At 41.1% G+C, this 16,548-nt stretch overlaps 1 protein-coding gene across 1 annotated transcript; it reads left to right on the top strand.

The window, feature by feature from the left end:
• Window positions 1–485: 485 nt before the first annotated feature.
• Window positions 486–16,010, top strand: LOC109911067 (ankyrin repeat domain-containing protein 33B-like). Its single transcript, XM_048616546.1, has 3 exons — window positions 486–609; window positions 8,923–9,063; window positions 15,157–16,010. The coding sequence occupies exons 1-3, from the start codon at window positions 489–491 to the stop codon at window positions 16,008–16,010; spliced, it is 1,116 nt and encodes a 371-aa protein (XP_048472503.1). The 5' UTR covers window positions 486–488.
• The last annotated feature ends 538 nt before the right edge of the window (window positions 16,011–16,548 follow it).

The raw sequence follows: 16,548 nt of genomic DNA, 5'->3' as shown, positions 1-16,548 counted from the left end.
TTCTTCTCAGACCTCATTTTGATCCACGGTTGGAAATTGAAATGCTGTAGTTGAATTCCATCTCCATTTTTATTTAATCCTCACTGTGCTGGCAATAGTCCACTTGTTGCTGACAGTAGCCTTGTTTGGAGATTCTGTGATCCGCGATAACTTATCATTGGACTCTCTTCACCTTCATTAGTCCTCAGTAATTCTGTGTCAGCTGTTAATCATTTAAATATTGGCTTGAAATTGTTTGAATACTGACAAAGCTTTCATTTCTACAGTTAGTCTTGTGGACTATTTAATCTTCCTCATCTCCTTTCTGTCAGCTTCTCACCAATTCTCTGATTTATTGTGTGTTACTTTATTTTCAACGTTTCTCTTGTACCAGCTCATCTATATGTCCGAACTTTGCACGGTTGGTTAATTTGCGATGTTTGCTCTGCGCTCCACCAAACTCCCTCTCTCTGAAACTGCTGGATGCATTCTGTTTCCAGACTGGGCTAATGGTGGCCTGTTACCAGGGATTCATGGACATTGTCTTCCTATTGGCTGGATGCCCTCACCTTGATGTCAATTGGCAGGATAAAGAAGGCAACACAGCTCTCATGATTGCGTCACAAGCAGGTAAGAACTGGAATGTCCAATGTATTTATTTTTTTCCCAGTGCATTCTGTCACCAGTGCTTCTGCCTCACACCTCCATTATTTCCACTTTGGTTCCCAGTGGTTGAGGAGTTGGAAGCCAACCTGCTGACAGACCTGTTCAGGTGCAATCCCACATTTCCATTGGCTGCATCAGTTGTGTGAAAGGGGATCCTCCCCCCCCCACTGCCTTATTAATGTTACTTTGTACTTGGTAACTTCTAAAATGGCTGCCCCAGGTCCCACAATACAACTGATCTGCTCGCCCTGGGTGGTCCCAATCCATCATCCCATTTGATTGCGATAACCTCTGATTGCGATTGCAAATAAAGCTGGTCCCTGTGATGCCCGTGAAATCTGAACACAGAGGGAAAAGAAATGGTTATCTCCATCCTTTTTTAATTAAACACATCCAACATTACTGTTGGCAACCACAGCTGAAGGTTGCTGCTTCTTTGAAGCTGTTCTGGTTCAACAGTCGATGCAGATGCTGTAATTACCATGACCACCCCTGCCCTTCCATCTTTGTGTTGCTCTGCAGGTATTAGTTCCAAAAAGCACCCTGAAAAGAAACCTAGCAATTCCAGCAGAGGGTGGGTCAATGTACTGTAGTACTGCAGCCACAGCAACAAAGAGAAATTTATCATTGACTTCAGCATTTAACAAGAGTAATAGTCTTGACACATAACCAAATGCCTTTTAGTTAAAAGCTTAAACTAATTAGTTGGATCAGCAGTCAATGCACTGAAGCCCATTCAGTTCTGTCTCCTGTGATGTAATAGTCCTGCAATGATGGAAGTGGCTTGTGATCAATGGTGTTTTATATCAGTGCTAATGATTAATTCAGGCAAGTACGGTCATTCATAATTAATGCCTAACAGACTGTACTGTTGGAGAATGGAAGTGACATGCTAGTGTACTGGGCATGACCTGGTTGTAACAAGCTGAATACAGAAGAGGTCATTCTGCTTGCACACTGCATGCACTTGTTTGTGTTTTGTCCACTTTGCTCATCACTCAGTATCTGACTCCTGAGGACAGCATTCCTGAGGATAGTGTTCACTCCTATCAAGGTGGGATACCAGTGTAAGTTAAAGTTCTCACCAGTGTATTCAAAAGAGAATTTTGTCTTCAGTTTAAAGGCGAGAAGCCAGGTTCTAAAAAGTAGTATTTTAAACTTGAATAAAGGTAATTATAGGGGCATGAAGGCAGAGCTGGCTGAAATAAGTGCGAAACTAGTTTAAATGGTAGCAGGAGCAGACTGTTAAAGGCAATATTTAATCACTTGCAGCAAAGATTTAACTCAGTGAGAGAGAAACTCATTGAGAAGTTTGTATCATCAGTGGCTACATATTTAAGTTATGGATAGTAGCAAATTGAAATAAACGCAGTACAAATCTGCAAAAATTAATGGTAGGTCAGAAGCCTGGTCAAATTTTACAAACAAGCAAGGATGATGAAAGAAGTAGTAAAGAAGAAGAAAATGTGTGAGAGAAAACTAGTTAGTAATATCAAACCAATGAGTTTCTACAACTATTTCAGTGGGAAAAGAATAAAACCTCTGGAGGATGTCTGGTGAATTTATAATGTTCAACAAAGAAATGGTGGTGGCAAAGTGGTTTGTGTTTGGCTTCACTGTAGAAGTTTCAGAAAACTTCCCAAAGATACTTGAAAATGAGAAGCCATGATGTGGAGGTCCCGGTGTTGGACTGGGGTGGACAAGGTCAGAAGTCACACGACACCAGGTTATAGTCCAACAGGTTTATTTGAAATCACAAGCTTTCGAAGCGCTGCTTCTTCATCAGGTGAAGTGATTTTCCCATTTCACCTGACGAAGGAGCAGCGCTCCGAAAGCTTGTGGTTTCCAACAAACCTGTTGGACTATAACTTGGTGTCATTTGACTTCTGGCTTTGAAAATGAAAAGGTGAGTGAGTTGGGGGAATGTAAAACCATCAACATAGTCAGAGAGTAGGTGCATTGAGAATTATTATCCCAAAAGGTTGGGAAGCTTCCAGCACCATGTTGCCTGCACCTGAGGGACTTATAGATGACAGGGATAATAATCTTCCACACTTCCTCAGATTCCAGAAGGTCCCAATAGATGGGGGGGGGGGGGGGGTAGTTAATGTAACAACTTTATTCAAGAAATAAGGGAGAAAGAAAGCAATAAACTGTAGGTCAGTTAGATTAACGTCTCTTGTGGGGAAATTGCTAATGTGCAATATTAACGGGGTTAGAGAAAGATGTTTAGATAATCATAATGTGATCAGGCAGAGTCAACATTGTACTGGGATAGCAAAATCGTGTTTAACTAATCTATTACAGTCTTTTGAGGATATACCAGACAGTGTATGTATGGGGGACCAATGGATGTGGTGGTACTTGGATTTTCAAACATTATTTGACAAGGTGCCACATCCAGTGATATTACGCAAGAACACAAGATATATGACATAACATATTAGCACAAATAAAGGATTGGTTAGCTAACAAAAAGTAGAGTAGGGATAAATCTGTCTTTTTCAGGTTGGCAAGCTGTAACAAGTTGAGTGGCACACAAACAATGCTGGGTCTCAACAATTTACAATCTATATCGAAGACATGATTGAGGAGACTGTTGTATGTTAGTTAATTTGCCAATGATACCAAGATAGGCAGGAAAGTAATTTGTCAAGAGATGATAGTCTGCAAAGGATATAGACAAGTTAGATGAGTTGGCAAAAAAAAAAGTAAAGTATAATTGGGAAAATGTGAACATGGCCACTTTGGCAGGACGAATTGAAAACCATTATCACCTTTAAGTGTGGAGAATATGTAGAAATCAATATTATAGAGGGATCTGGGTGAACTGGTACATGAGCAATAACATGTTAGTATGCAGGCACAGCAAATGGTTGATTAGTAGTTTATATCTAAAACTTGGTAAAAGGAGAAATGAAGTTGAATCTTTTTATCTTGCATTAATTAGGACTAGGATGCAATAAACCATAGATGGAAAAAGAAGGATCTTTGACTTTCTCAGTTATTTTGGCTTTGGGTCTTGTTCACTGGCAATTGTATTTTGTCTGATGTGCCAGGAAATGGTTGTCACCCAAACAGCACATTTGTGCAGAACCTCTCGTAGGTAGGTTCATGACGCTTTTAATAACCAAGATTCGTCAAATAATCCTTTAGGTTACTACTTATATCATGACAGTCAGACAGGACCAACTTAGATGTCAGCGATTAACCTTCATTAATATGACCAGTTCGGAGAACCGAAAACTGTGAAATAATCTGATGTAAGCCCATCAACTTGAGATGTTGGTCCTGATTTTTGTGGATGAGTTGGGAAGGCTGAGTCGGGAAACTTTCCAAGCTGGCATATCTGTCTCCTCTTAAAAAAGACACCAGCCTGGAAAATCACATTGCTTAGTATTTTTGTTAGGTTGGAGGTAAAGTCAAGGGCAAATGCGTGCACACAAATATATACACATGGGCTGTATACAGTTACCATTGGTACCAATCTGGCTTCAGTGCAGCCCAGGAGAGAACACATTGGGAGAAATTTAGCAATGCCAGCAAAACGCTGAGCTCAGTGAGATTGTGACACAGGGGCTCGGATCAGTTTACTTATATAGTCATCTAAGTTAAAATAATTGTTAAGTGCCCTTTTGTGTCACTTTTTTTGTAAATTCTTTATGACAGTGTTGCTGATGAGGCCAGCATTTCTGTTCATCCATAATTGCCCTCGAGATCAATAGTAATCAGATAGCTGTTACAATTGTCAGTATTGTTTTCAAGCAAAGAAATTGGCCAATGGAAATCACACGACTGTGCAGCTCATATCTCTTGGTAGCATCTTGCTAAAGGTTGAAAACTTAGCTGAGGCTTGTGTTGCGCAGAAAATATATATTAGAGGCAGTTTAAAGTAGGCTGTGCAAACTGACGGAACATGCCATGACATTGTAACACACAGATACCAGTTAACAGGAGCATAACAATAAACTATAAAGCAGTAATTTAATCTGGCAGTTGTGCTGAGATTGCAAACCTGTGAAGCAAAGCTCAGGTGGTTTATGCTCATCAGTAGAATCCAGAGAATGATTTATGATCTTAATTTCACAGCGTTTCCATGTTTTTTTTTAAGACTCAAAGCAGTTTCTCAAGCGGGGGCTGAAAATTGTTAGCCTGAAGCATTAGAGCCTAAAGAAGCCCAGGGAGTGAATAGGCCATTCAACTTGTCCCACCATTCAGTTACATCCTGTATCATCTGTTATTCAACTCCATTCCCCTGCCTTTGATCCATATCAGCCTTAGTTTTGATATTTGACCTATCTCTATAGCTTTTTGGAGAATACACTTCCAGATCTCCCCACATTTTGTATGAACATGTTCCTGACTCACTCCTGAATGGTCTAGCTTGAATTTTAAGGTTGTGTCCCCTTGTTCTGGACTGTCCACCATCGGAACCAACTTCTTTACATTTGTCCTATTAAATTGTCTTAAACACGGATTAGATCATATCTTTAAAACTCTGTTGAAGAGAAAATCCACAATATGTGCCTTTCTGGAAATGCTGTCCAAGATGGGACTTAAGCAAAGCTCTGTACAATTGGAGCATAACTTGTTTGGATCGGAAGAGTCCAAGGAATGGGCCAGAGAAGTGAAGCAGCACAGTGATGGTTAAGGTACTGAATCTGAACAAAGAGGAAGTGGAATAGTGTGTGAATGTGGAAAAAAAGCGGAAGAGTGGTAGAGAGGGAATGTGTAGGGAGGAAATGGGGCAGACAGTGAATGGTACAGTGATCTGGGAAGAGTTACAGTTATTGGAGCTAGGGATGATGATTGAGAGGCAGTGTAGTCAGTTGACATTAACAAATACCTGACCTCATTTACCCCTACAAAAGTAGGAGACTCAATGCTGGCACGCACCTCAAGACTGGGTGTCTGCGTCACTGTCTGATTGGTGGACAGTCATTGTATGGTTGGTGAACCATGACTGAGATTGATAGTTTGTCGCTGGAGCTGATGGATTGCTGATGAGACCTGTGGTGTGATCTGTTATTAGCAAACTGAGCAAAGTCTTCCTGTTCTGTTTGGACACTGTCTCTCCTGGACAAATGACCATGAACCTCTGGGATCACACAATGGTTTCTGGCTCCTGATTTCCTCTGTAGGATTGAGAATGGGGACTCAAATGATACCTGGTTGATGTCTAACGGTGACAGTAAAACTCTGTGCCTTGGATTCTGTGACCTTTGAGAATCACCATTAAATTTACTTCAAATTATCTGGGTGGCAGTCACAGGGAGCAACTGACCAGCCGATATTATTAAGCTGGAGAGGGTTCAGAAGAGCTTTGCCAGGATGTTGCCAGGAATGGAGCATTTCAGATTAGGCAGAGGCTGGAAAGGCTGGAATGTTGTTCACTAGAGCAAAGGAGTTTGAGGTTATATAGAGGTTTGTAAAATCATGAGGGGTATAGATAAAGTGAATGGCAGGTGTCTTTTCCCTAGGGTTGGGGGTTTCAAGACTAGGGGGCAGATTTTTAAAGTGAGAGGAGAAAGAATTAAAAAAGACATGAGGGGCAACTTTTTTTAGCGCAGAATGTGTGGAATGGACTTCCAGAGGAAGTGGTGGATGTGGGGGTTAGTTACAACATTCAGAAGACATTTAGACAAGTACGTGAACAAGAAACGTTTGGAGCAATATGGGCCAAGTGCACCCGGGTGGGATAATGTTTGGTATTATGGTCAACATGGACTGGTTGGACCAAAGGGTCTGTTTCTGTGCTGTATGACTCTATAACCATTCATTGACCTTTTGCACGTTACTTCTATGGAGGCAATGATTCAATCATTCAGGACCGTTACAATATCTATCCTACCGTAAATGGTTTCATACATTATGATGAAAGACAGAGATTCAACTTTCTTTCTATGATAACCCTTCCACCCACCCAATGTTATCAGGGAATCCCTCAGTGAGAGGCCAATCAGCCCATCATGCTATGTTGCCTCTTTAAAAGAGCTTATCCAATTAGTCCCAATCATCTTCCATAGCCCAGCAACTTTTTTTCCCAGTTTCCTTTTGAAAGTTACTACTAATGCTACTTCCACCACCTATTCTGACACTATAACAATCTGCTGCATACGAAAAAAATGGTCTTGTCTTCTGTGGGTTTTTTTTGCCCAATTCATTTAAAGTATATCTATTGTTGTGAATGTAAATCCACATATCTAGAAAGAATTTATATAGATCTAAATGCAAGAAGATAAAGTATAGAGCTGATCCTAAAAATTGAAAAAAAAAATGTTTCTACCTTAACTGTTAAACACATGTCTGAAGCTTTTATTCATTATTTCCATGAGATGCTGGTGAAATATCCAGTTTAATACCTGCCTCACTAGAACAGAGGAAAACCTGGGCTCCCAAGAACAGTCTTACACAGTCATCAGGGGGTTACAGGTAGAAAATTTAATAAGGTTGCTTCGCTCACCAAGACAGATAATATAAACAAGAAAACAAATTATGATGATCCAGTGAGCTGAGGTCCAAATGAATTGACCCGACAAAACAACAAATAACAAAAACAAAAACTGCTGGAGAAACTCAGCAGGTCTGGGAACATCTGCGGTGAGAAAGCAGAGTCAACCTGCTGTAGCAATTTCTGTTTTTAATTCAGATTTCCGGATTCTGCAGTTCTTTGTTTATTAAAGCCATAAGAAATCTGCCCCTTGTGAACAGACAGGTTTCACAATGCTGAGGTTTCTGCTGGGGATGCATCGGCAGAATGGGCTGGATATTGTACCTGGTTTGCAAGGGTAAATTACACCCAGATTTCTGCACTTGCTTGTTAGCATAGGTTAGAATTGGCCATCTCCCATGAATCAGCACACTTGAACAGCATAATCAATTTATGGCTGGAACACAATATCCTTCAGCATCACAAAGAGCAGCTGAAGTGCCAGGAACTTTACCACCCCCTAGCTGGCTGATGATCTTGCATACTTTTTAATTGGCTTCAATTGTTTGTTAATCACAGCAGTATTCAATTAACCGATTCCTGCTACAGAAGACACACCCTTGTAGCTTTTAATTGCGGGTTGGTCACAGGTCCTTGATTACCAAAGGCAGATAGTCTAAATTAATCAAAGTTGAACTATAAGTAAGTTAAACTGTAGTAGCAGCCACTGGAAATATATCATACCTACGTCAGTCTGCAATTGATCTATTGGTCCCTGCACATTCAGTAAATAACACTGGATTCTCGTGCCCAGCCCTATCTCTATACCTCTACACCCAATCCAACTGGGCTCAATATGATAAACTCATCCAAATTGGCAAAAGCTTACCATTGCCAGTCTTTGGGGCTGTTGTGGTAGTGCCCCAGAAGGCTCAGCTTCAAATCCCACCTCCTGGCGAAGTGTGTCCTAACACATCTGAACAGGTTGATTAAAAGTATCTACCATACCAGCCTGGGGCTGCAGCGACCTTATTGGTAGTCACATCTGTGAGGGCTATCAGGAGCTGGCATGAAAGAGCAGTTGAGGCATGGGGAAGATCATCCATGACCATGCTGAATGGTGGGAAAGGTTGGAGGGGACAAATAGCTGCCTTCTACAGACCTGTGTCCATTCAGAATGGGCCAAATTTATTAACAACATCACTGAACATTAGGAAATATAACTGGTAAGACTGTAAAGGAGATTTGTTTCCCCCTTTCACCCCCAATTTATATTTGTGTTGATCCTCATTTGCTCACAGTAGGAAATTGAGGAAAATATACTCTAAGTTGGGCTTTTTCAAATTCAATTAGGTGCATCTCCTTCTGTCATAGTTTCAGGTGGGTGTAAAAATATCTCATGATACTAGTTTGATGAAGGACTAAAGAATTATCCCTGGTGTACTGGATAATAATTTTTCCTCAATCAAAACAAATGGTCTGGCTATTATCAGATTCCTGTTCATGAGATCTTGCTGTACAATTTAATTGCTGTGTTTCCTTCAGTACAACAGTCACTTCAACTCCACAGGGGATAAAAGCATTTGATAAAACACTTCTAAGACATTCTGTGCTTTTGAAACATAACAATAATGTGTGTTCTTTCTTGCTTATAGTCAGGTCGGTCATCATTCAGTAATGGATTCAAGGCCAAGTTCTAGAAGTGAATAAAGATTTTTTTGTAACCCCCTTAAACACTGCTTTTTGCTGAAATATTTGTTGGTGTGGACTGAGACCCACTCCCTTGCATGTGGTTGTTTCTATATGATTTGCAGTCTTTAAACAGCATTGCACCGTACTTTTTGCAGGACACATCACAATTACAAATTACTTGCTGAACTATTTTTCCGGAATTGACATCGAGAGGAGGAACGTCCATGGGTTCACTGCACTGATGAAAGCAGGAATGCAAGGAAAAACAGATTGTGTCAGAGCCCTGATGTTAGCGGGTAAGTACTGACAATCTTCTTGTCGTTGTGTCCCTCTTCCCAATACTATCCCCATTAATGGTGGAAGGACAAGCCAATCAGACAGCTCACAAAACATATGGAATCTTAGGTTTCGTAGACAGGGGAATAAAGTTACAAAAGTAAGAGAGATGCTAAATCTTTATTTTCTATTATGGTTATATTACATTGGATCAATGCCCATTGATCTTAGTGAGCCATTGAGAACTTCTCTAACATAGTAACAGCCCACAGCACAATATTTTTGCCCAGAATATTTTCCCTTTTCCATGTTGCAGTAATAAGAGAATGGGCAACAAGTGCTTTTTGGGCCATGTTACCATTAATTTGGATAAGTAGGTAGAACATACAGAACACAGAAAGTGTTTGAGGGCTAAGACTTTAAGTTACATTGTTTACACAGCTTGCAACAAATTGGTTGACTTTACATCGTGTTGTATATTGAGGCTAGATTGTTGAGAGTATTTAAGGCGTAGGTAGGTACGTTTTTAAAGTATTGGGAATTTGAAGACTATAAGGATTTGGCATGAAACTGGAGTTGAGGCATGGGGAAGATCATCCATGATCTTGCTGAATGGCAGGAAAGGCTAAAGGGGCCAAATGGCGTTTTTCTAAATCTGTTTCTGGACATCATACTTTAGGAAGGATGTCAAGGCATTGGAGACAAAATAGAGCAGATACTGGGGTTGAGGATCTTTAGTAATGGAGATGCCAGAATACTTGAGATTGTTATCCTTGTAGCAAAGAAAGTTAAATAGAAATTTAATGGATGCATTCGCAATTAAGAAAGGTTTTGACAAACAGGGAGAAATAATTTAGATAAAAATGTAGGGAAATTTAATAATAGAACAAACTTAAAGGCTTTGTACCTTAATCCGCGAAGCATTCAGAATAATGCAGATGAACCAATGGTGCAAATCAGGGTAAAAGAATCTGATCTCACAGCCATTATGGAAACATGGTTACAAGGAAATCAAAACTGGGAACTTAACGTTCAGGGACATTCGTTCTTTCAAAGAGACAGGGTGATGCAAAAGGTGGTGGGGTAGCACTGTTACGAAGAAACGAAATGAGCATTGTTGTGGGAGATGATGTGGGCTGGGATGATGTAGAGTCCATTTGGGTGGAGGTAAAAGCAGAATGGAGCAGAAGACATTGATAGGTGTAGTGTACAGGCCCCCAAATAGTAGCCACTTCTCGAGCAAGGCTAGAAATAAAAAATAATTAGAGCATGTAAAAATAAAAGAGCAAATAATTATGGGTGACTTTAATCTTCATGTTGATTGAGTTAATCAAATTAAGAAGGGTAGCTTTGACAACAAATTCATGCATTAGGGATAGTTTCCCATGCAATACATCATGGAACCTACCATGGAGCAGACTGTATTGAATCTGGAAATGGGTAATGAGGCAAGTTTAATAAATGACCTCCAAGTAAAAGATCCCCGAGGAAATGGTGATCATAACCTGATATAATTTAATATTCAGTTCAAGAGTGAGAAACTTGGTCAGAAATAACTATGTTTAACCTAAATAAAGGGAATTACAATGAAATAAGGTAAGAGTTATCTAAAGTAAACTGGACAGATACATTAGTAGGACTGGTAGTCAGTAAGCAGTGGCGGGCATGTAAGGAGATATTTCATGACTGTCAGTAAAAATGCACCCCGGTAAGGAGGAAAGATTCTAAAACAGGGATAAACCAGCCATAGCTAAGCAAGCAACTTAAGGACAGTATTAAGTTGAAAACAAAGCATATAAGGAGACCAAAATCAGTGATAGCCATGAAGGCTAGGATAAATTCAGAATCCAGCAAAGGAGGACTAGGAAGATAATAAAGACAGAGAAATTAAACTAAAAGGACAAGATAGTGAGGAATATAAAAATCATAATAAGAGCTTCTTTAAATATATAAAAAAAGAGAGAGGTCAAAGTGAACATAGGCTCCTCAGACAATTAATCTGAGGAGGTGGTTTTCATGAACAAGGAAATCGCAGAGGAGTTAAACAGATATTTGCATCAGTCCTTACAGTGGAAGATACTTTGAACATCAAATTAATACTAAAGAATGCAGGGGAGGAATTAAGTATCATCACCACAACTAAAGAAGTAATATTACATAAACTAATGGGGCTAAAGACAGATAGGTCCCCTGGCTGTCTTGCTTACACACTAGGTTCCTAAAAGAGGTAACTGCAGTGATCGTATTGGTTATAATTTCCCAAAAATTGTTGCATTCTAGAGAAGTACCAGAGGATTGGAAAACTGTTAATGTGACACCCCTATTCAAAAAGGAGGGAGGCAAAAAGCAAATAACTATAGGCCAATTAGCCATCTATTATCCAACTTCTATTGTTGGAAAAGTATTCAAATCCATTATTAAGGAAGTAACAGCAGAACATTTGGAAAATCATTATCTAATCAAGCAGAGTCAGCACGGCTTTATGATAGGGAAATTATGTCTGATTAATTTATTAAAATCTTTTTGAGGCAGTGTAAATCAGAGTGGATAGAGGGGAACCAGAAGATGTGGTGTATTTGGACTTACAGAAGACATTTGACAAGGTACCTCAGAAAAGGTTAAGTCATGAGGTGAGAGCCCACGGTGTTGGAGGTAGTATATTGGCATGGCTAGAAAATTGGCTCATAGGCAGGAAACAGTGAAAAGGGATAAAAGGTTCTCTTTCAGTATGGCAACCTGTGACCAATGGGGTTCCACAGGTATTAGTGCTGGGACCACAACTGTTACAATATATATATATGATGTGGAGAAAGGAAGTGAATGGACTGTAGCCACATTTGCAGACAACACAAGAATAGGTGGAAAGGAAGGTTGTGAGAGGGATACAATCAGTTTACAGAGAGATATTGGTGAGTTAAGTAAGCGGGCAAAAGTTGGCAAATGGAGCATAACGCGGGCAAATGTGAAGTTGTTCATTTTCGAAGGGAGAACAAAAGAGCAGAATATTATTTAAGTGGAGAAATCTAAAGAAAGCTTCAACAGAAATGGATGATGTAGAGTCCATTTGGGTGGAGGTAAAAGCAGAATGGAGCAGAAGATGGGTACTTTGACACAAAACACAGAAAGCTGGCACACAAGTGCAGCAGGTAATCAGGAAGGCTAATGTAATGTTGGCCCTTATTTCATGGGAGTTGAAGTACTAAGAGTAGGGAATGCCTACTGCAACTATACAAGGTGCTGGTGAGACCACATCTGGAGTATCGTGAGCAGGCTTGTTAAGGCAAGATATAATTTTATTAGAGGCAGTTGAGAGGATGATCCCTGGTATGGAGGGATTATCTTGTGAGCAAAAACTAAATAGGTTGGGGCTCTACCCACTGGCATTTAGAAGAATGAGAGGTGATCTCATTCTGCCAGGTGATCTCATCATGCTGCCAGACCTGCTGAGCTTTTCCAGCAACTTCTGTTTTTGTTCAGGATTCTTAAGGGATTTGACAGGGTAAATGCTGACAGGATGTTTCCCTCATGGAAGAGTCTATGACTAGAGGACATACTTTCAGAATAAAGGGATGCTAATTTAGGACTGAGATGAGGAGGAATTGCTTCTCTGGAATGGTCGTGTCTTTGGAACTCCATGCCATAGAGAACTGTGGGCACAGTCATGGAGTCCTTGAGTTAGCATGGGGAAAGGGCATGAAAGTGGATGTGAGGAATGTCGAATGAGCCATGATCCTATTGAATGGTGGAGCAAGCTTGATGGGCCGAACAGCCTACTCCTGTTCTTATTACTTATGGTGGGAAAGTGAAGACAAATTATTTTACACAGTCATCAATGATCTAGAACACAATGCCTGAAACTGCAATGGAAATATGTTCAGCAGTGTCTTTTAAAGAACAGTTGGATTTTTACTTGTAAAGGAAGAATTTGCAGGACTATGGCCAAAGAGAAAGGCACAGCCACCATTTCAAAAAGCAGGCAGAGTTATAGTGACTTAAATTGCTTTCTTCTCTATTCCACACTTCCAGACCCATGTATCAAAAATTCTGTGCAGGATTGTAGCATAGCTGTTGGTGGGATTGAATGACATGCAGGATTGTTACAGCAAGGTGATGGCCTGGTGGTATTATTGCTAGACTATTAATCTAGAGACTCAGGTAATATCCTGTTGACCTGGGTTCAAATCCCAACATGGCAGATGGAATTAGAAGCCTGGAATTGTGTTTTATGATGATCTTGAAATTGTTGAGATGGGGGGGAATGCCTATCTGGTTTACTCAACTCAGTTAGGGAAGGAAATCAATCATTCTAATCTGGTCTGGCCTACATGTGACTCCAGACCTATAGCAATGTATTTGACTCTGAACTGCCCTCTGGGTAATTAGGGATGGGCAATAAATGCTGGCCTAGCCAGCAACACCCACATCCAGTGAGTACATATGAAAAAAAAGAGATCCCAAGCAGAACATCTCTTTCTGGTGTGTTTCTCGATTCTTCAACTCAGTTCAACTTTTTTGGAGAAGAGAAAGGGAGGTTTTTTGGCATCAGTGACAATCATAACAGTGTAGATTGATATGCCATCAAGGCAAAGCAGCTTCGAAATTCTAATATCTGGCAAGACACAGTAATTTCACTTGGAACCGACACTTCTGACTTGGTGCTATGCCAGAACGGTGTCTGTTATTTTTCACTTCCATCCTTCAGCACTTGAGAGATCCTTAACCTCTCCTCCACTCACCTCAATAACTACCAGCCATGGAGGCTGTTTTTTGGGCTCACACCCTGCCACTGAAGTTGAGCTAGAAATTGATGTTCAACAATTTGCGCTATCTCATAGAGGCACCTGTTAGCGGGGGGAGTTTTATGGAGCCCACAGGAGTAGGAAATCTGGTGTGCGGGTTGAGTTAATAAGGCAGGTTATGAAGTTTCAGTATCTCAGCAGCTGGTTGAGGCACTGAGATAACATCGGTAGCATGTTTGCTGTGCTTTGCGAGATTCCTTGTTTGGCTCCATGGCACAGGAGAGGGGAGCAGGAGAGTGGACGCTTATGTGGAGACTCATCACCAACAGAAGTGAGAAAGAGAAGGTGGCCATGGATGGGGGAGGTGGGGGCGTGGGGGAGTTGTAGTTGTGTCAGTGACATGGAGGAGGGATTCAGGATATGACAAAATAGGATTGGAGAAATGGAGGCATCAAGTAGGAAGGTCAGAAATCACACAACACCAGGTCATAGTCCAACAGTAGGAAGGACACGTCATCCTGGCTGTGGTGGGAACAGTCAGACATGGTAAGAAAGGAAAAGTTCATGAGGTGGTGCCAGTACAATGCAAATGTATATCCATCCTTGGGGTATTGACTGACAGAGTCCTTACAGAGCCTTCAGTCATTTTGGACAATGTCCTTTACAATGTGTCCTCTCTTCACTGGCCGAGGAACTGTCATACAACCTCATTGTCTTATATACAGAAAACAACTGCTAAGCCTAGGGACGTGAGGTGAATTTGGGCAGCTCAGTTGTGTTGCCAGGAATGGAAATTTAACCTTACGATGGTTGGACAATGACCTGAACTGACATTTGAGTTCACACTGTTGCTCTGCATTTTTATTTATCTAACTCCATTCATCAATAACAGCGATATCACCTTTTCTCAAAGTACAAGAGGGATATTCCACAGGATTCTGTGCACGGCCATTTGCTCATCATGATTAGGAACTCTGACTTGTAGAACAAACAAATTTGGTTAGTTTACACTTCTAATCTTGTTCAGAATTCTGAAATCAGTTTCTATCCTCTTAGGCATTCCTGGTGTAGAGGAATCCTATCGATTTTTTTCGGGAACTTCTTTTGCCTTTTGATGGAATGAGGATCATTGAATGTGATCTGGGGAAATCAATATGTTTGGAGTACATTGCACTGCAGTGTTATGGAATCTAAGTCAATTGTAAGGGAACTTGGCATTTTAATTAGCCAAGCCTGTCACTTAATTCTAGCTAACAACCAATTCCACATTACTTCATTGAGATTGAGTTTAGGCAATGATGTTAAATTCCAAAAGGAGAAATACATTATATTTATATATGTTTTCTCTCTGATTTATCTATGTTTCTTCTCTAGGTGCAGATATGAATGCCACAGATCCAGGAAGAGGTTTTACCCCACAACAGTGGGCACAGTTTACAGGACGCTTTGAAACCTTCTGTCTCATGCGTAAGCTCCTGGCCAGGCCTTGTCCAGTCCAATTCAGTGACAGGTACAAGCCCGAGTGGCCAAAATTGAAAGAGCTCGTAGCCAAAGCCAATGAGCCCAAGAACTGCTTGGAAAAACTCTGTGAGACAATTAGATCAACCCTGACCATCAACTTTCCCCGCGATCCAGAAGAGGATGGGCCCCTTGACCACATGGTCCGCATGACCACCGCCATCTCCAGCCCTTTTGTTGCAACCGGATGTAGGACAATCTGCCCGAGCAGCCCCCCTTGTGTGGGCAAGAGGAGGTTCACTGTGCAAGAGATCCTGAGAAAGCAGAAATCTCCGACCATGAAGGCTTCAGCCAAGGAGTACACCAAACAACAGAAATTATTTCAGAACTCTCATCTTGTCATGGTCCCGAAGAAGAAGGAACGGAGAGCCAGCCTTCCTCCAATGACCTCTCCCTCCAAGCATGGGACAGCTGCTTCCTCCAGGAGGGGGAGCCTGATGCCCTTGAGTATGATGAAGTGGAGCAGTGTGCAGCCTGGGATAGTGGTACCCAAGGTGCGTATATTTAAAGCACCAACGCCGACCTATGAGCCTGAGAGAATACGCAGAAAGAGCAGTGCGAAGAGGAGCAGCAACTTCCTGGAATTACCCCAGTGGAGGTACAAGGAGTTGAAGGAGGAAAGAAAGAAGGCAGAGGAGGAGGAGAAGAGAAAAGCCGAAGAAGCGGAGCGTGAGAGAGCGGCGAAGCTGGCAGCAAAAAGAAAGTCCTAAAGTCAACTGGACCTCTTAAAAAGGAACGTAGGTCTAGAACAAAGGAATTGTGATCTGATCGCTTCCTCTGATCAGTAGCAAGAATTCTTAACCACGAGGAGAGGGCTATGAACTGGGGAAAGTTTCAGAATGAGTCGTGTTGAGCAGTGAAAATGTAATGGGTAAGTGTGAAATACCGTGGAGAGTATGATGTTAGCAACAGAATACAGTCAGCTGTTTCCTGTTCATTTACATAACATGACATTCTCGGAGATCTTCAGCTCACTGAATCAGCCCCTGTTAAATAGCACCAGGAGAATTATGTCAAGTTTAAAACTGCTTAAGTCTGCGATTGTCAAAAACCTTTAATACATCTTTTGCGGACAGTTTAGCCTTCTGGTTAATACACTGGGTATGATCACATAAGAGACTGCTTTCTACAGACTTCCTTGCGCAGATGGCGCACCCTCCTCATTTTTCTCAAGCATTGAACATACTGGTCAGCATAGCCATCGCACACTACACCACTTCAATTGGTTGATAGAACTGGGCATGTCAG

The sequence above is a fragment of the Rhincodon typus genome, chromosome 2 (assembly GCF_021869965.1).
Source record: "Rhincodon typus isolate 14 chromosome 2, sRhiTyp1.1, whole genome shotgun sequence".
Classification (NCBI taxonomy): domain Eukaryota; kingdom Metazoa; phylum Chordata; class Chondrichthyes; order Orectolobiformes; family Rhincodontidae; genus Rhincodon; species Rhincodon typus.
The sequence above is the reverse complement of the archived record's forward strand: the minus strand, read 5'-3'. Positions and strand labels throughout refer to the sequence as shown.